The sequence below is a fragment of the Palaemon carinicauda genome, chromosome 35 (assembly GCF_036898095.1).
Source record: "Palaemon carinicauda isolate YSFRI2023 chromosome 35, ASM3689809v2, whole genome shotgun sequence".
NCBI lineage: Eukaryota > Metazoa > Arthropoda > Malacostraca > Decapoda > Palaemonidae > Palaemon > Palaemon carinicauda.
In genome coordinates, this window is record NC_090759.1 from 76,064,823 (window position 1) to 76,086,188 (window position 21,366).

Sequence of the window (21,366 nt, forward strand, 5' to 3'; positions counted from 1 at the left end):
AAAAAATTAATAGTGTTTGGCTAGACAACGTAGCTTTATGTACTTTCTCCTCATAGTTAAAATTTCAAATTATATAATTACTAATTCGAATAAGTATTCAGAGTTTAGACAAAATTACTTATATCTCTCATCGAGAGAGAGAGAGAGAGAGAGAGAGAGAGAGAGAGAGAGAGAGAGAGAGAGAGAGAGAGAGAGAGAGATGAATGCATAGGCCAGGCTTATTTTAGTACTCTCTGTATGCCCTATTAATTCTTGACCATGAAACACACACACATACAAAGGACCATAACTCTCTAACGGTAGCATCCCAACGGGTGGCTGGTGCCTTGGGCAACCTATTATAGGTGCTATTATTGAAGCATGTATAAAAATAGCTTTTTATTGTACAAAGCATTAACAATCACGATGCTAGGGCGATACAAATCTAATAGCAAATGTAAAATTGGTTATTATTTACATGTAGAGAACATTTTTCCATACACGAGTGGAACTGTGTTCAAATGGTTGGACGTCAGATCAGAAATTACTTAATATTCTCGAAATATGAACACTTGTGCGTCAAGAGATCACCTGTCTCCCCTGTTTTGAATATTTCCACCAATTAACAAAGTTTAAAACTTTAACTCATCTAATATTACTCGAATGCCTTTACAAACATAACAATATAGAACGCTATTTTTTCTACAGTATTAAACATGATGCAGATTGAATCTATCAATAGACTCAGGTTAAATATTTAAATTATTTTAAAGCACTTGGCACTTCAGGATTTAATTATGGCTAAACCATTGGGGACACACCTGACGACATTCCTTTTCGAACACCAGTAACGGTAACATTTACAGTGCTCTTGTAACGTCATGAAGACTAGTCTCATCTTTCTTTTGTTGGTGGGGGTCCTTCTGCCGGTATTTTCTGAAGAGGTAAGGTTCCTTTGACATTTAAACGTGCAAATAACACATTATATATAATCAAGAAAAAAAATGAGAAAATCTCGATTAGTGACGTATGAGAAAAAATTATTATGTTTGGTTGTGCTTACGTGGAAATTGTTTTGGCTGATCGCTGTAGGCCTATGTATGTATGTATGTATGTATGTATGTATCTATGTATGTATGTAATAATTTGAAGAGTATTTTTCTTATGGATATTCTTTCCTTGCTTGGATTTACATTTGCAAATAGCTGAATATATATCTTAATGATAGTAAATTTAGTGTTTTTTGTTAAAACTATCAATTATTATAACAAGTTACCAGCATGCACACACATACATACACACACACACATATGCATATATCTATATAGATATATATATATATATATATATATATATATATATATATATATATATATATATATATAGAGAGAGAGAGAGAGAGAGAGAGAGAGAGAGAGAGAGAGAGAGAGAGAGAGAGAGAGAGAGAGAGAGAGAGAGAGAGAGAGAGATATGCAAAGAAGCAGGGGAAAGAAGAGAAGACGATGGATTGACAATCTAGGAAAGTTTGCGGAGAGAGAGAGAGAGAGAGAGAGAGAGAGAGAGAGAGAGAGAGAGAGAGAGAGAGAGAGAGAGAGAGAGAGAGAGAGAGAGAGCTGTTTCAGACCTGTAAAATGAGATTTTTCATGATTCCATAAAGAAAATTCTATTAACCAATCCTGTAATTATCGATCAACATACATATTATGCAATTTATGAACGCGAAATATTTGTGGTTTATAATTCGTAATGATTCTATTCTATTTTCTGGTGACAAATCTTAAATTTTCATTGAAGAATTTATTCTAAAATTTGCTTCAGTAAAATAATACTATCAATAAACAACGCTTCTATAGGCCTACTATCAAACAGATTTATAATGAATATCCAAAAATAGCTACGACATCAAGGTATTTATGTTTGAGGTACAGTTGGCTATATTAATTCCGGTACACTTCATGGGAAGCCAAGGAGACATCAGTGTACCGGAATTAAAGAAGCCAACTGTACCTAACTAATGTAGATTGGGGGTAATGAAAAATTAATTTTAAGAGAATAATGTGCAGTGTGAAATGTCGAATACTTTAGAACGAACATGATAAAATGACTGCGGAGGTCCTGTAGAGAGTAGAGTTCTCCGGCTGTATAGGACCAGATAAGTAGCCCTTAAAGTAAAGTAATTAAAGACCTAAATTCCTTACCTTACGCGTGGCAATAGTCAACGGCTGCTCTCGTTTTAATGGATACATCTCACGTCATCTTGTGACGTAAGTTTGGAGGTATGACGGTAGACGTAAGGCATTTAGTTGATAGAATACTCACTAGAGGGTAGTGGTGGCCTGGTGGTAGCGTCCTGGCCTGGTGATTCTGACACCGAAAATTTTGGGACATTTTCTCTGACCCCGGCCCTTACTAGATTCAGACCCCAAAAATAGGGCCTTTTTTAAAAAAAAATCTCATATATCTTGCTAGTTCCTTTGGTCGATGCAACCTCACCATCCTTGTGAGCTAAGGATGGAGGCGTTTGGGGAGTCTATAGGCCCATCTGCTGAGTCATCGGCAGCCATTGCCTGGACTTCCTTGGTCCCTGCTTGGGTGGAGAGGGAGTTTGGTCACTGATTATATGTAATATGGTCAGTCTCTAAGACATTGTCCTTCCTGGTAGGGCAATGTCAGTCCCTTGCCTCTGCCATTCATGAGTGGTCTTTAAACCTTTAAAATGATTATACACAATATATTATTCAGTCGTATGTGTTACATTTACATAGATTTATACACCTATTCATATAAAGAATACAAGGGCAGATATACTATACGAAAACTTACTCCATACTGAGGCCTTTATCTCCACCAGATAATTTTTTACAACATTCAGAACTGAATTTCCTTATCTAATTCGAATTAATTCCAACAAGTTCTCAAATTATAATTCACAATATGCAATCATATCCCATACTTACTTATTCCTCTGGCACTTATGGGATAAATAGGATCTCAATAAATTCAAGGACTGTCTCTCTTTCCTGCACCAGCCGCCAACTCTCTGCGCTCAACCCAATTGGCAATTCTCAGATCCTACCTCCCTTTGCATTGCCAATAGCCACATTTCTGTTTGTTTATCCCACGTTACCCTCTAATATATTAAGTAGGTAAATAATTCTTTCTTTTGTCTCTTTTAAACGTACCAGAACGAAGTAAAAAAGCGCCAGAATGACGTAAATGAAGAGGAGGAGGAGGAAGAAGACGAAGAAGAAGAATGGGACGTCGAAAACGAGGTTTTCGGTCCGCAAGTGCAACGTTTCCGCGGTATCCATATACTGAACGAAAACCATGACGTCATCATCAGCGAACCTTCTGAAAGAGTACTTCGGGCCATCGCTGGAAACAATAAGGAAGACGAATTGACATTAGAAAAGGTTTGAGGGACGAATTAATGCATAATATTTATGGGAAAACACTCATGTTCTTGGTAGGCAATGTTGCCAATTATGCCCAGTGTATCTTTCCCTACTCAAGAACAAAGTTTTATGTTTTGAAAGAGGTGGTTCTATACTTAATAATGAAGCTTTCAATTCTTTAACTTTACAAGTTTTATTAAATGTTTTATTAGAAGCTAAACTTTTATCTTGAAAACAAATATGTATTGTTTGGTTCTTCCAGACAGATAAGGCTCTTGCAACTATATAGTTCCTAAAAAAAAAAAGAAAAAAAAATTATATATATCTTCACTGATAGCAGATATAATTTAATTTTTAAGAATACAATGCGTTTTAATTGCCAATTTCTTCCTTATTATTTGTGGAACTCAGCAATTCTTTAAAGAATTTTCACGCAAGTTTAATGGTGGGGTACCATAGCCTCTGTACCATGGCTTTCACTTGAGGTAGATTTCTCTCGCTTGAGGGTACACTCTTATTCTCTTCCTCTGGTTTGGTTTAAATTTTCATAGTTTATATATGAAAGATCTATTTTAATGTTGTTACTGTTCTTAAAATATCTTATTTCAATTGTTCATAACTTGTAGTTTATTTCTTCGTTTCCTTTCCTCGCTGGACTATTTTTCCCTGATGGAGCCCTTTGGCTAATAGCATCCTGCTTTTCCAACTAGGGTTGTAACTTAGCTAGTAATAATATACTTCTACTACTACTATTACTAGTACTACTACTACTACTACTACTACTTCTACAACAACTACTACTACTACTACCTCTACAACAACTACTACTACTACTACTATTACTAATAATAATAATAATAATAATAATATTAATTTTAGAATGATTTATTGTTAATTTGTTCTCATCATTTATCTATTTCCATATTTCCTTTCCTTACTGGGCTATTTTTCCCTGTTGGAGCTCTTGGGTTTATAGCATCTTGCTTTTCCAACTAGGGTTGTAGCTTGGCTAATAATAATAATATTAATAATAATAATAATAATAATAATAATAACACTCGACAGGTCAAGATGTTATACCGGGAAAAGATCAAAAGAGACGAGAGGAAGGAAAGCGAACGTCGAAACGGTGAACTGTTCAACCAAAACTTCGGGAAACTCCTGGCTGAAGAACAGAAAGCGACAGGAGAGGTAAGAATTCGGGAAAATGCAAAATTTAAAATTGGTAGGTCGGTGAAAATGCAAAATTTAGAATGGGTAGGTCGGTGAAAATGCAAAACTTAGATTTGGTAGGTCGGTGGTAATGCGTAATTTAGAATTGGTAGGTCGGTGAAAATGCAAAATTTAGAATTGGTAGGTCGGTGAAAATGCAATATTTAGAATGGGTAGGTCGGTGAAAATGCAACATTTAGAATGGGTAGGTCGGTGAAAATGCAATATTTAGAATGGGTAGGTCGGTGAAAATGCAACATTTAGAATCGGTCGGTCGGTGAAAATGCAACATTTAGAATCGGTCGGTCGGTGAAAATGCAACATTTAGAATGGGTAGGTCGGTGAAAATGCAATATTTAGAATGGGTAGGTCGGTGAAAATGCAACATTTAGAATCGGTCGGTCGGTGAAAATGCAACATTTAGAATCGGTCGGTCGGTGAAAATGCAACATTTAGAATGGGTCGGTCGGTGAAAATGCAACATTTAGAATGGGTCGGTCGGTGAAAATGCAACATTTAGAATGGGTCGGTCGGTGAAAATGCAACATTTAGAATGGGTCGGTCGGTGAAAATGCAACATTTAGAATGGGTAGGTCGGTGAAAATGCAAAACTTAGATTTGGTAGGTCGGTGGTAATGCGTAATTTAGAATTGGTAGGTCGGTGAAAATGCAAAATTTAGAATTGGTAGGTCGGTGAAAATGCAACATTTAGAATCGGTCGGTCGGTGAAAATGCAACATTTAGAATGGGTCGGTCGGTGAAAATGCAACATTTAGAATGGGTCGGTCGGTGAAAATGCAACATTTAGAATGGGTCGGTCGGTGAAAATGCAACATTTAGAATGGGTCGGTCGGTGAAAATGCAACATTTAGAATGGGTAGGTCGGTGAAAATGCAAAATTTAGAATGGGTAGGTCGGTGAGAATGCAACATTTAGAATGGGTAGGTCGGTGAAGATGCAAAATTTAGAATGGGTAGGTCGGTGAAAATGCAAAATTTAGAATGGGTAGGTCGGTGAAAATGCAAAATTTAGAATGGGTAGGTCGGTGAAGATGCAAAATTTAGAATGGGTAGGTCGGTGAAAATGCAAAATTTAGAATGGGTAGGTCGGTGAGAATGCAAAATTTAGAATGGGTAGGTCGGTGAAAATGCAAAATTTAGAATGGGTAGGTCGGTGAAGATGCAAAATTTAGAATGGGTAGGTCGGTGAAAATGCAAAATTTAGAATGGGTAGGTCGGTGAGAATGCAAAATTTAGAATGGGTAGGTCGGTGAAAATGCAAAATTTAGAATGGGTAGGTCGGTGAAGATGCAAAATTTAGAATGGGTAGGTCGGTGAGAATGCAAAATTTAGAATGGGTAGGTCGGTAAAAATGCAAAATTTAGAATGGGTAGGTCGGTGAAAATGCAAAATTTAGAATGGGTAGGTCGGTGAGAATGCAAAATTTAGAATGGGTAGGTCGGTGAGAATGCAAAATTTAGAATGGGTAGGTCGGTGAAAATGCAAAATTTAGAATGGGTAGGTCGGTGAAGATGCAAAATTTAGAATGGGTAGGTCGGTGAGAATGCAAAATTTAGAATGGGTAGGTCGGTGAAGATGCAAAATTTAGAATGGGTAGGTCGGTGAAGATGCAAAATTTAGAATGGGTAGGTCGGTGAAGATGCAAAATTTAGAATGGGTAGGTCGGTGAAGATGCAAAATTTAGAATGGGTAGGTCGGTGAAGATGCAAAATTTAGAATGGGTAGGTCGGTGAAGATGCAAAATTTAGAATGGGTAGGTCGGTGAAAATGCAAAATTTAGAATGGGTAGGTCGGTGAAAATGCAAAATTTAGAATGGGTAGGTCGGTGAAAATGCAAAATTTAGAATGGGTAGGTCGGTGAAAATGCAAAATTTAGAATGGGTAGGTCGGTGAAAATGCAAAATTTAGAATGGGTAGGTCGGTGAAAATGCAAAATTTAGAATGGGTAGGTCGGTGAAAATGCAAAATTTAGAATGGGTAGGTCGGTGAAAATGCAAAATTTAGAATGGGTAGGTCGGTGAAAATGCAAAATTTAGAATGGGTAGGTCGGTGAAGATGCAAAATTTAGAATGGGTAGGTCGGTGAAAATGCAAAATTTAGAATGGGTAGGTCGGTGAAGATGCAAAATTTAGAATGGGTAGGTCGGTGAAAATGCAAAATTTAGAATGGGTAGGTCGGTGAAAATGCAAAATTTAGAATGGGTAGGTCGGTGAAGATGCAAAATTTAGAATGGGTAGGTCGGTGAAAATGCAAAATTTAGAATGGGTAGGTCGGTGAAAATGCAAAATTTAGAATGGGTAGGTCGGTGAAAATGCAAAATTTAGAATGGGTAGGTCGGTGAAAATGCAAAATTTAGAATGGGTAGGTCGGTGAAAATGCAAAATTTAGAATGGGTAGGTCGGTGAAAATGCAAAATTTAGAATGGGTAGGTCGGTGAAAATGCAACATTTAGAATGGGTAGGTCGGTGAAAATGCAAAATTTAGAATGGGTAGGTCGGTGAAAATGCAACATTTAGAATGGGTAGGTCGGTGAAAATGCAACATTTAGAATGGGTAGGTCGGTGGTAATGCAAAATTTAGAATGGGTAGGTCGGTGAAAATGCAACATTTAGAATGGGTAGGTCGGTGAAAATGCAACATTTAGAATGGGTAGGTCGGTGGTAATGCAAAATTTAGAATGGGTAGGTCGGTGAAAATGCAACATTTAGAATTGGTAGGTCGGTGAAAATGCAAAATTTAGAATGGGTAGGTCGGTGAAAATGCAAAATTTAGAATTGGTAGGTCGGTGGTAATGCCGAAATTTTAAATCTTCAGTGTCAGGACTGTCACTGGAAATGTGGAAATCTAAATTTTGAGATAAATTTTAATTTATATATTAAAATATACAGTAGGTGTGAGTAAATTTATTTTAAAGCATTGTTAATTTGAAATGGATGTTTATTAAATGCTGAAATATGTCAACAAATCAAATTTGATCTAGAATTGATAATTTAACTTAGCGAATTTGAAAGTCGAGTCTCTCAAATTAATACTTAAAATGTGTCAAAAGTTCAAAACACCAAACCAGAATAGATAATTCGACTTGACATTTCTTCGAATCCTATAACTGGATAAATTATCTTCCCCATTTATCATTCATAATTTGATTAATATTTTCCTCATTCCAGAGTGCTGCAAAGGACAATAACGAATCCATCCTAAAGCGAGTCATGAATTTCTTTTGGAAATGAATAAGTCACTTACAATACTAACTTCTGCCTGGCGTATTTTGATCTGTCTAAAACTATTATGCGATAGAATCTTGTGGCGCTACTATAGTCATTTTTTTAGCGAGGCAGATTTGCACAGACCCCCAGCAGTGCCCTTTTAGCTAGGAAAAGTTTCCTGATCGCTGATTGGTTGGACAAGATAATTCTTACCAATCAGCGATCAGGAAACTTTTCCGAGCTAAAAGGGCACCCGCTGCGAGTCGGTGCAAATGCGCCTCATGAAAAGAAATTGACTATAGTTTCTTAATGCCTCTCGGAGTTTATACATAAAATCACGGAAGATAGTTATTATAATATCCGATTTCTTTTTAGATACTTGTAAAAAATAAATGATATTGATGATATTACTTGGTTAATACTGTGCTATCTTATACATCATACTACATACTGTATTATTCTCTTTTCCTGTTAAAGTTAGTTTACGTCTAAGAATATACTTTATTTGATTATTGCAAAAATTTCGACTTTGGATAAGTATAGCTACTTTCGGAGGTTTGCTACTAAACGTATCTTTGGGCTTAAAGCATCCTGCTTTTCCCATTAGGATTGTAGCTTAGCTAGTAATAATAACTTAAAGAGGCTATTTATATGCTGTTTAATAGCCAAGAGAAGCATCAACATTGTCATCTTTAAATGAAATTGCAATATAATTTTTTTTTAATTATTCTATCATTAAATTTGTTACGGTAAAATACGTGAATAAGGCCTTGATATACACCATTTTAGTAAATTATTTCTTCTGTGGCTTTGTTATTCATTTATAACCTTTTTCTTCAACCTTTAGAGAATATATGCCATGATTAAATAAATGTCTTTCTACCTAGTTAAAATTGAATTAATACAAAGTCGTTAAATGAGGGGCAATTCTCTTTTCAATAACTTTTTTAAAAAAATTCTTCAACCTTAAGAGAAAGTATGCCATGGTTATGTAAATGTCCTTCTACATAGTTAAAATTAAATCAATAAAATACCATTGTTTTGGTTTAATTACTTTCGTGTGTCTTAACCTCTTCAATATCACTCGATTACTATCATGAAAATTTGAAAAAAAATTAAATCACACTAAAAGTAAATATACAAAGAAAACATATATAACCACAATCTTTCTAAAATATATGCTATAGACTACCTTTGCTCATTTTAAAGGTTTAAAGCCCCCTCTCCACACAAGCTAGAGACCAATGAGGGCCAGGCAATGGCTGCATCTGATGACTAAGCAGATAGACCTATAGGCTCTCCCAAACCCCCATCCTTAGCTCACAAGGATGGTGAGGTTGCAGCGACCAAAGAAACTTACGAGTTTGTGCGGGACTCGAACCCCCCAGTATGGCGTTCCCCAGTCAGGGACGTTACCACATCGGCCACCTCAACACCTTTAAAGGTTTAAAGGCCGCTCATGAATGGCAGAGGCAAGGAACAGTGATATTGCCCTATCAAACAGGGCAATTTCTTATAGACTAACCATATTACATATGATCAGCGACCAAACCCCCTCTCCACCCAAGCAAGGACCAAGGTGGGCCAGGCAATGGCTGCTGATGGCTCATGTCAAATCATATCTTACTAACATTTAAAAGCAAATACTTTCTTAGGATCCAGTTCTTCTCTGGATCCTGGAATTTCCTCACAAAGTTAATATTTTCACACCATTTTCCAGATGTATATTTGTGTATTTCATATTTACTCGTAAATTATTACGTCTTTAATATAGAATAAATAATTCAGCAACGAAAGGACTTTGTGAAACAGTAATTATTAGAGTTGCATTTCAATGAACAATGCAAAACATTACTTTTTTCTATAATCACTTATTATATAGAATAAATCAATATTCAATTAAAACCATAAAAGCAAATATTTCATTACAAAAGTTACATAGCTTTCCCAAGCCCTGCTTCTAAAATGAATCTAAAAATGCCGCTAGCATTATACGACATATCATGTCCAAGAACCTTGGCAAGGATGAACCTCCCATCCTCATCTTGAGTCTCAAACACACACATATTTCTTTATATGTTACAAGTGGGGCATTCAGTCAACAAATACCTCACTGACAAGGATATCAAACAGTGGTCGCAATATGTTGGTGTTGGCCACCTACACTATTAAGAATTTGCATTTAAAAACGGTAAAAGTCTGGCAACATTTATTCCACGATTTTTACCGTTTCGGCCACACACCCGTAAAGGATAATAACAAAGTAAGGTCAAATTATGGTCGCCAGTATTTTACTGGAATACGGCTGAGAACAGTATATCTTTAAGGAGAATTTCCGATGAAAATTACGGTTTTTTTCTGACAGTGTAGCAGAAACTCATAAGTCATCCGAGTGTGACTAATGCAGAGACGACAAAGAGTAGTCTCCCACTTATAATCACTTATAAGACCAAAGTAAATTCTCCTTTAGTCAATGTAATGTTTAACTCGGCTTTAGCTAAATAGCATAACTCCCATTCTCCATGGAGAATACACGGGAGGGGAAATCAAGCTACAACCCTACTTGGAAAAGATGCTATAAGCCCAAGGGCTCCAACAGGGAAAAATACCCCAGTGAGGAAAGGAAATAAGGAAATAAATAAACGATATCAAAGGTAATGAAAAAAATTAAAAGAAAATAAAAAAAAACATTAACATCAAAACAAATAATTAATATATAGACTAAAAAGGACTTATGTCAGCATAAAAGTGGGGGCAGACCTACTCGCTAAGCTTACGACCCACTTCCAGCATCACCTTTATAGATGAGGTTTTGGTCAGAGAATCAAAACTTGGTTTAATAATTAGCTTCTTATTCTTTCATATAACCTTTAAATGAATACAATTTCTTTTACTAAAAGTAAATACTAGATTTCATACAAATACATTTAATAATCAGAATAAATTCTAGAAGTTACGGGTCCTTGGGAAAATTCAGTCTCCACTTACTGACGGGGAAGAGATTCATCTGTTGGGGAAATTCAGTCCAGTGCTGTTTCGTGGTCTGTAGGTATCAACGGCGTGTTCCCGTGTGACTGGGAGAGAGAAGAAGAGATTATTATTATTATTATTATTATTATTATTATTATTATTACTTACTAAGCTACAACCCTATAGTCCATTTCTTTTATCGAGGCAGATTTGCACAGACTCGCAGCGGTGCCTTTTTAGCTCGGGAAAGTTTCCTGATCGCTGATTGGTTAGAATTATCTCGTCCAACCAATCAGCGATCAGGGAACTTTTCCGATCTAAAAAGGGCACCGCTGCGAGTCGGTGCAAAAATGCATCGCTAAAAGAAATGGACTATAGTTGGAAAAGCAGAATGCTATAACCCCGAGGGCACCAACAGGGAAAATACCCCAGTTAGTTAAAGAAATAAGGAAACTACAAGAAAAGTTATCAACAATATAGAATATTTCAAGGACAGTAACAACATTAAAATAAATATTTCATATATAAACTATGAAAACGTAAAAAAAAACAAGAAGAGAAATAAGATAGAATAGTGTGCCCGAGTGTTCACTCAAGCAAGAGAACTCTACCCCCATGACAGTGGAAGGCCATGGTAGAGGCTATGGCACTATCCAAGACTAGATTAGCTATTATTTATATATGAAGTTTTCATGAATGCTATACTATATATATATATATATATATATATATATATATATATATATATATATATATATATATATATATATATATATATATTCAAATAAGCCATATATATTTTTGATACATTAATGTCTGGATTCTCTTAACGACCTCGGGATCAGAGCCCCAGGCGAAATCACACAAAGACAAGAGCTTGGGTCCGGCCGGGAATCGAACCCTGGTCGGCAAGCTTGTATAGACAGTGACTAAGCCACTTGGCCACTTCGTGGCCAAGTGGCTTCGTGGCCAAGTGGCTTAGTCACTGTCTATACAAGCTTGCCGACCAGGGTTCGATTCCGGGCTTGTATAGACAGTGGCTTCGTGGCCAAGTGGCTTAGTCACTGTCTATACAAGCTTGCCGACCAGGGTTCGATTCCCGGCCGGACCCAAGCTCTTGTCTTTGTGTGATTTCGCCTGGGGCTCTGATCCCGAGGTCGTTAAGAGAATCCAGACATCAATGTATCAAAAATATATATGGCTTATTTGAATATGAAAAACACGTCTAAATGTGCAAAATTTATCATTAATATATATGTATACAGTATGTATATATATATATATATATATATATATATATATATATATATATATATATATATATATAATTCACAAACATTTTAATCCATTTATTACCTGTGGTTGTCACAGCACCACAAATTGGGAGGAGTACCACACCACTTGTCACATTTTCCTGAAAGTTAAAAAAAAATATTTTTAGTCTTTGCTTAAGTGAGGCTATCAAGGCTAAAATTCCGATGTAAACACATCTGAATAAAATATGAGGTCTGAATCTTATCAAATAATAATAATAACAACAACAATAATAAAAAATAACAACAACAACAATAATAACAACAATAAAAATAATAATAATAATAATAATTCACCATGAGTGTGACTAATACTAAGTTCCAAACGCTTATTATCTTTTAAGAAACTGACAATGAGAAAGAGAGAGAGAGAGAGAGAGAGAGAGAGAGAGAGAGAGAGAGAGAGAGAGAGAGAGAGAGAGAGAGAGAGAGAGAGAGAGAGAGAGAGAGAGAGAGAGAATTATACGAAATTTAGTTTATATATTTATATATATACATATATATATATATATATATATATATATATATATATATATATATATATATATAATATATATATATATATATAATATATATATATATATAAATATATAATATATATATATATATATATATATATATATATATAATATATATATATATATATATATATATATATATATATATATATATATATATATATATATATATATATACAATATATGCGAACTTAACCATGAAAATTAAAACCAAAATTAAAGCTGCTGACAATGTAGTGTGAAAAATACCATTCCCTGATCATGTGTAATCAAATCTTTATTACTAAACGCAGCCAATCCTCAGGCTTGCAATATTCAAACCACATTTCTAATTGCAATATTTGAAGAACACTAAATTGTAGGCCTATGCCTACACGTCCAAAGACATTAGAAGGAAGTTTAATTGAAGATAATGATAATGTACTAGATCTGTAAACTCAAGAGCAAATAACTACGGTACATGTACTGCAGGTGTCTATTAAACAATAGTGAATATTTGATGGTTAAAAGCATATGATATCAACATTTATAGTATCTTCGCTGAGCGAGGTTGGTACCTTTAGCTATTTAAATTTAAAAATAGCAAGTAATAAATTCTTAACTTCTCTGTTTCGACTAAATATTTAAAGGTTTAAAGGTCGCTCATGAATGGCAGAGGCAAGGGACAGTGACATTGCCCTAGCAAGCAGGACAATGCCCTAGAGACTGACCATATATTATATGATCAGCGCCCAAGCCTCCTCTCCACCCAAGCTAGGACCAGGCAGGGCCAGACAGTGGCTGCTGATGACTCAGCAGATAGACCTATAGGCTCCCCCAAACCCCCCAACCTTAGCTCGCAATGATGGTAAGGTTGCAGACAGTAATGGCACTAACGAGTCTGAGCGGGACTCGAACCCCCGACTGGCAAACACCAGGAAGAGACGTTACCAATCAGGCCACAGCAACCCTATTTGGACACGTTTATCGATACAAGCTTTGGAATCACATTGAAAAAAAAAGAACAAAACAACGAAGAGCTTTTCCCCTTCTGTCGTATATTAGATACTACATAAGCTATAGTCCATTTCTTTTATCGAGGCAGATTTGCACCGACTCGCAGCGGTGCCCTTTTAGCTCGCAAAATTTTCATGATCGCTGATTGGTTAGAATTATCTCGTCCAACCAATCAGCGATCAGGAAACTTTTCCGAGCTAAAAGGGCACCACCGCGAGTCGGTGCAAATATGCATCGCTAAAAGAAATGGACTGTAGTAGATTCTGATCTGACTCACAAAACTATCATATATGTTCACGTGTTCATATTGAACTATCTTACCTAGAATGACAGCGTAAAACGAGAAAATTTAATGCAAATACAGATGATAATGAAGGATAAACAAATTGCCAAAATATTGTAGATTTAAATAGGAAGCAATGCAGAAGATAAAAATAAATGTACACTATCCACGTTAAATTCAACAGCAAGATGTTAACATTTTTAATAAAAATGCCAATTTGGCCGCTTCAAACTATAGTCGTTGCCACATTGCAAAGAACATTATAACAATGTTCATTTAATCTAAAAGTCGCACACTGATTTATTTACACCCTAACTTCTATTTCTAAGCAAATATGCTAATTTGGACTTCAGACATATCTATTTCAGTCATTTTAAATGAAAATGTAACTTAGGCAAGATTTGTTGACACGAAAAGTTACAGATGGTTTCAAATTGAACCTAGATATATGTCTAACGTAGGCTCTATACTCTAGAGCCTTTAAATAGGCGGCCAAGAGACTATAAAATAAGCTGCAACTAGACATCCGAAAGACTGAAAATATTAAGACTTTCAAGGGGAAACTGAAGACTTTCTTGTTCTCAACTTGACAATATGCGTTGTGAAATGCTGAACGTTTGAGAACGAACATGATAAAATGACTGTGGGGGTCCTGTAGAGAGTAGGGTTCCCCTGCTGTATAGGACCAGAAAAACAGCCATTAAATTAAAGAAGACCCAGAGCTACTGTACATGGTTGAGGACTATAAATGCGTGAAGTAAGAGATTGTGAATGGAGAAGTATTGAATGAAAAGCTCAAGATAGAGACGACTGGCGAAATCTAACAGAGGCCCTTTGCGTCAATATAATTATTACTAGCCAAGCTACAACCCTAGTTGGAAAAGCAAGATGCTATAAGCCCAAAGGCTCCAATAGGGAAAAATAGTCCAGTGAGGAAAGGAAATGAGGAAATAAATAAATGATGAGAACAAATTAACAATAAATATTTCTAAAAACAGTAGCAACGTCAAAATAGATATGTCCTATATAAACTATTAACAACGTCCAAAACAGATATGTCACATATAAACTATAAAAAGACTCATGTCAGCCTGGTCAACATAAAAACATTTTTCTGCAACTTTGAACTTTTGAAGTTCTGCTGATTCAACTACCCGATTAGGAAGATCACTCCACAACTTGATAACAGCTGGAATAAAACTTCTAGGCGTAGGAGGAGGAGGAGATGATAATGATGATGAAGTAAAGTAATTTTTGGGCTCAAGCCATGACGTCCTGATGGAAGGTTCCTTTTTGGTAGCTTCCTTGGGTATATTGACTACTACCTAGTAGTCAATATACCCAAGGAAGCTACCAAAAAGGAACCGTCCATCAGGACGTCATGGCAGGTTCCTTTTTGGTAGCTTCCTTGGGTATATTGACTACTAGCTAGTAGTCAATATACCCAAGGAAGCTACCAAAAAGGAACCTTCCATCAGGACGTCATGGCTATCTCACCCAAAAATAGATTTTTCGCTTCGCTCAAAATCCGTTTACTTACTTTCGCAGCACCATGCAATTGGGGGAGGTCCACACCATTTGATACAATCACCGGGCGGCACTGAGCGGCTTACACGATGATAGCTCTCGGGGCGGTACGATAGCGCCCCGCATACAATCGTTGCCAGGAGCAAGAGCCTGAAGAAAAGCTGAATAAAGAACAAATGTTCAGTTGCATGACTATAAACGTAAGTTCATTAGTACAATAAATTTCAAGAAGTTTTAGTACACATTGTTTTAAAAAGTTAACTTACAGCTTTAGTATCTAAGAATGGACTTGAAAATAACTGAAATAAAATTTTAGTAAATAGAATTTCGAAAAGTACATTCTGTGTAATAAAATGGCCAGTTTTGAATAAAAGTATTACAAGAAGTTTTAGTACACATTGATTTAAAAAGTTAACTTACAGCTTTAGTATCTGAGAATGGACTTGAAACTGAAATTAAATTTTAGTAGGCCTAAATAGAATTTCGAGAAGTACATTCTGAGTAATAAAATGGCCAGTTTTGAATAAAAGTATTACCATTTTGGATGCTGTTGGTAATGCAGAGGAAATACAAAATCTGAAAATGTGAAGTACAATGTACAAAGAATTGCAGCCTTTGTTTTATATAGCCAGCAACGGGCCTCACAAAATGATACCACATACCACTTGCTAACCACTCGGTTTATTTAACTTATTGCACAGGTACAGACGAATTAATTTAAATATGAATAAATATGGTATGTCTCCTTTATAGAAAACCATCTACTGGATACAATGAATGTTTAGTACAGGAAATTATCGAAGCAATGTTGAAACTTATTTTAGATTAAAAATAAAAATTGGCAACAGGCAGGTCTGACTTCGTCCATCCCACCCTCTTCTCTCTCTCTCTCTCTCTCTCTCTCTCTCTCTCTCTCTCTCTCTCTCTCTCTCTCTCTCTCTCTCGTTATCCATATACGAGAAACTCAAGTATAACAACTTTAATTCTACATCAATATTTATAAATAACCTTTCTTCAATTATTTTCTCTTCAGTTCATCCAATTTTCAAGATGAAATCTAAATTTCAGAAACGTAAAACCAAGGTAGCCTATATATCACTCTATATATATCTTGCGCAAAACCATGCAAGAGCCCGTGCAATATACTCAGACCATAAAAAATGAAATAAATCTAGTTACAAAATTACTACAGTCAATTTCTTTTATCGAGGCAGATTTGCACCGACTCGCAGCGGTGCCCTTTTAGCTCGGAAAAGTTTTCTGACCGCTGATTGGTTAGAATGATTTCGTCCAACCAATCAGCGATCAGGAAACTTTTCCGAGCTAAAAGGGCACCGCTGCGAGTCGGTGCAAATCTGCATCGCTAAAAGAAATTGACTATAGATAGCATAATAAAAATCTTTAAACCAAATTATTCTTTAAGCAATTCTTATAGGCTACAGTTTAGGCCTATTCTTGGTATAAATGATGCTTGTATTTATTTAAATCTAGATTTCAGCGTTACAGGAAGTACATATTGTACCTGAATTTCTACGTTATGATTACAAATTGAATTAATTCATGCGAACTTGGGAAATATGGGATAGACCATTCACTAACAAAGTGTAACAGGGAGAAACGCCTACAGTACACCGTACGATGTAAACAGAAGGCAATGATCTACTACGGTAACATTGTGATTATTTTCTTTTTGCATTCATTAATAATGACTATTTATTATTATTCATAAATTCTCACCATTTTCGTCAATTTCAACCCTTTATCATTAATCACAGTTTTTATCATTCATTGGTAGTAAGTAAAACATTTACAGCCCATTATAAATTATCGCTATTTTTATTAATAATCATAATTTTTATCATCACTTATCGTTATATTAGCAAATTATCAATAATATCGTTTTACACTTTCCACAGATAAGTCAAGATTGGTTAATGTACATTTTCTTAATGCTAACAATTGATTACAGAATATGTAATAGTTAAGAAAATACGAATTACTAAGGCGATATAAATTACATAAAATAATGCAACATACAGAAGAAATACAGTTACTCAAAAGAAAAAGATAAAAGAATAGGCCTACAGATCGAAATGGGATTCTAAAATTTAGGCCTGAAACAAATTAAGTTATTCAGCGCCGTCATAAATATCTAAACAATATAAAAATATATCGAATTAAAAAATAACACATTCGCTATAAATTACATAAAAATAATGCAACATACAGAAGAAATACAATTGCTCAAAAGAAAAAGGATTAAAGTATAGGCCTACAGATTGAAAATTTAGGCCTGAAACAAATAAAGCTATTCAGCGCAGTCATAAATATTTAGATAATATAAAAATATATCGAATTAAAAAACAACACATTCGCAATAAAATAGTCAGCTTCGTTGTTAAAAACTTCGACCGCTTCGCCCCCCAAACCTTTTGTTTCCCATGCACCATATTTTTTCACTTCTAATTCAGATGCGCCACATATTTGGCGGTTATACATATAATCATTTGATATATATATATATATATATATATATATATATATATATATATATATATATATAAATATATATATTTATTTATATATATATATATATATATATATATATATATATATATATATATATATATATACACACACATATATATATATATATATGTGTGTGTGTGTATATATATATATATATATATATATATATATATATACACTGTATATCTTGACTAATTAAAAAAAATGCGGGACATAGCGGACGGTCCCCTTAAATTCTTTATTTTTTTCTATAAATCAGTATTATTATTAGTATTATTTTTTTATGAGCAGGCATGGTTTTTTTTTATTATTATTATTGTAATCGTGGCTTGCGCCTTTATTGACGCATGCGTCATAGGTTGGCCACCCCTGTATTACGTCATCCTATTATTTTGCCCGAGGCTTCTTTCAAGGAAAACCAAAGTCAACCTGTGCGAAAAAAAAACGTAATGGTCTCCTTACTAGAACCGGATTGTTCTTCGCATTCTCCTATTCCTGGTTTAGATATGCGTGTGTAATAACTATACATACATACATACATACAAACAAACACACACACACACACATATATATATATATATCATATATAATATATATATATATATATATATATATATATAAATATATATATATATATATATATATATATATATATATATATATATATATATAAATATATATATATATACAAATATATATATATATATATTATATATTATATATATATTATATATAATATATATATATATATATATATATATATATATATATATATATATATATATATATATATATATATATATATATTTATGTATAGGCACTAGAAAAGTTGGGAAGACCCAGGCCTACATGGCTGAGGGCTACGAAGAGTGAATGAAGTGGGAGAGGATGATTGGAGAAGTATTGATTTAAAAGCTCAAGATAGAGATGACTGGAGAAATTCAACAGAGGTCCTTTGCGTCAATAGGCGTTGGAGATTATGATGATGATGTAATATACATGTATGTATGTATATATATATATATATATATATATATATATATATATATATATATATATATATATATATATATTGTATAGGAAGGCTAAATATTTAGCACACTTTCTCACAAGCGGCCGTGGTATAACTCCCTCTTCCCCTACTCGAGGCACAGGTAAAGACCAAGTAGTTATACGTCTGACAATGCCGCTGAGCGTGACCAGAAAAAATATACTTATACACATGGCCAGACACTTGCACTCTATTACCTAATGGAGATTAATCTTTGAAATAGAAAAAAAAAATTATTAAAAGCAAAAAAACATATTGGTCCCTTAGTTTCTTGGTCAGCAATGTCGAAAAGTAGCATAAATATTCGGTCAGTTTTATTGTATTATCTTTCATATTCTATTCTCTCTCCATACACATACTTTTTCAGGTATTAAATTGGTTATAATAGAGGAAAAAAATAAATGATAATTTTTTGTACCATTCATCCTATAATTTCTGAATCATGGATAAATATCGTGAGCACTTAAGGTCCCTCAATTTTTATTTTTTTAATGATAAGGGTGCTTGCATCCGTTCAGATCGTCTCTCTGTCCCTTCCTCTGCCTACTTGAAAAAATAATTCTAGCTATCCATTAGGTCTTTTTTTAAATCTTCCACATCAGAAGTCAATTTCAGAAGACTCATCAGCATCACGTTAAACCATCCTTCAAACACTGCCATTCATCTCAACCTTACATCCACTTTTTTTTTTTTTTTTTTTTGGCATGGATTCAAGGCCCTTTCTTTCAAATAGGTTTTTAAACCCACCTATACAACTCTTTCCATGTCTTCCTCTCCTCCTACCTTTGGGTCCCTTCTGAATAAATAAAAAAAAAAAAAAAAAAAAAAAAAAATCCGTCTTCCTCTCCTACCTTTGGGTCCCTTCTGAATTAAAAAAAAATAAACTTTCCATGTCTTCCTCTCCTCCTACCTTTGGGTCCCTTCTGAATAAAAAAAAAAAAAAAAAAAAAAAAAATCCGTCTTCCTCTCCTACCTTTGGGTCCCTTCTGAATTAAAAAAAATAAACTTTCCATGTCTTCCTCTCCTCTTACCTTTGGGTCCCTTCTGAATTAAAAAAAAAAAAAAAAAATTCTCCATGTCTTCCTCACCTCTTACCTTTGGGTCCCTTCTGAATTAAAAAAAGAAAAAAAAAAATCCCTAACCTGTCCTCTCCATTCTTCCCACATTACTGGACCAACTCACCAAACATTGATCCATCCCTTTGCTTACATTACCCTTTTTCAATTACTTCTCCCACATATCTCATCCTTTCCATTCTTGCAACATACTCTTTGCAAACGGATCATCTGCAATAAGTTAAACTTTTCTTTTTATATGTGCATTTAGCATCCATAGATCAATCTAAAACAGAAAGATGGTTCAACAATTCCTTCATAAATTCCTATATCGGCTTTCACAAACTTTATTACTGCCACCAACGAGGTTGGGAGGTTATTTTTTAGCTCCTGTTTGTCTATCTGTTTGTTTGTGAACAACTTCCTGGCCACAATTTTACTCATAGAGTAGGGAAACTTTCAAGGATTAATTGTTATGTTGAGACGTGGACGTGATTCAATTTTGAAAGTCCTGGGTCAAAGGTCAAGGTCGAATAATTGGTCAAGAAATAAGCTGGTGTGGCGGAGGTTTGCACTCTCACAGTAGTTTTGCACTTCATTAATCTTCTCCATACCTTCTGCTAGTTTATATATATATATATATATATATATATATATATATATATATATATATATATATATATATATATATATAATGAAATAGAAGCGAATCGCAAAGTATGTATGTATATATATGTATATATATGTATATATATATATATATATATATATATATATATATATATATATATATATATATATATATATATATATATATATAATGAAATAGAAGAGAATCACAAAGTATATATATATATATATATATATATATATATATATATATATATATATATGTCTTATTTATAACTGTAATCGAACAGTTTAACATGTTTTTTCAAAAAGGCCCATAAAAGAAACACAGGAAATATGAATAAATCACACTATATTTCGGTCAATAAACATCGACCCTCTTCAGGATGTAAGGTAAAAGTGAGAATTACAGTGGAGAGTGACGGTTTATATATGAAAGCAAAAGGGTGTGTTCAATTGTTCTATAGTTGTTATAATTGCTGGAAGGATTAGCCAAATTTAATTACATTCAGGTGCGTGTTCTTATTGTTGAGCCGCTTGGAGGAAGTCTTGACCTCTGATGCATGTCTGGTGGTCGGTCTCCGTGGATTATCTTCTTAATGATAGGGTTGAGAAGAGTATTGTCCACTGTGTCAGCTTTCCATTGGCCCCCACATAGGTTCATTGTGTTTGATTGATTTAT

At 34.4% G+C, this 21,366-nt stretch overlaps 3 protein-coding genes across 3 annotated transcripts in view; 1 reads left to right on the top strand and 2 right to left on the bottom strand.

Moving 5' to 3' along the window:
• Nucleotides 1–781: 781 nt before the first annotated feature.
• LOC137627555 (uncharacterized) lies at nt 782–8,193 on the top strand. Its single transcript, XM_068358644.1, has 4 exons — nt 782–923; nt 3,165–3,392; nt 4,440–4,565; nt 7,774–8,193. The coding sequence occupies exons 1-4, from the start codon at nt 861–863 to the stop codon at nt 7,834–7,836; spliced, it is 480 nt and encodes a 159-aa protein (XP_068214745.1). The 5' UTR covers nt 782–860; the 3' UTR covers nt 7,837–8,193.
• A 2,477-nt stretch (nt 8,194–10,670) lies between these two features.
• Nucleotides 10,671–21,366, bottom strand: part of LOC137627889 (MAP kinase-activated protein kinase 2-like) — a 123,319-nt gene continuing 112,623 nt past the window's right edge. The window contains exons 7-9 of the mRNA XM_068359325.1: nt 15,433–15,580; nt 12,139–12,196; nt 10,671–10,886 (exon numbers count right to left, since the gene is read on the bottom strand). Coding sequence (XP_068215426.1) covers nt 10,865–10,886; nt 12,139–12,196; nt 15,433–15,580 — 228 coding nt within the window. The 3' untranslated portion in view covers nt 10,671–10,864. The remainder of the gene's footprint in view (nt 10,887–12,138; nt 12,197–15,432; nt 15,581–21,366) is intronic.
• LOC137627580 (uncharacterized) overlaps nt 15,677–21,366 on the bottom strand; it is a 61,269-nt gene continuing 55,579 nt past the window's right edge. The window contains exons 3-4 of the mRNA XM_068358666.1: nt 15,956–15,995; nt 15,677–15,718 (exon numbers count right to left, since the gene is read on the bottom strand). Coding sequence (XP_068214767.1) covers nt 15,677–15,718; nt 15,956–15,995 — 82 coding nt within the window. The remainder of the gene's footprint in view (nt 15,719–15,955; nt 15,996–21,366) is intronic.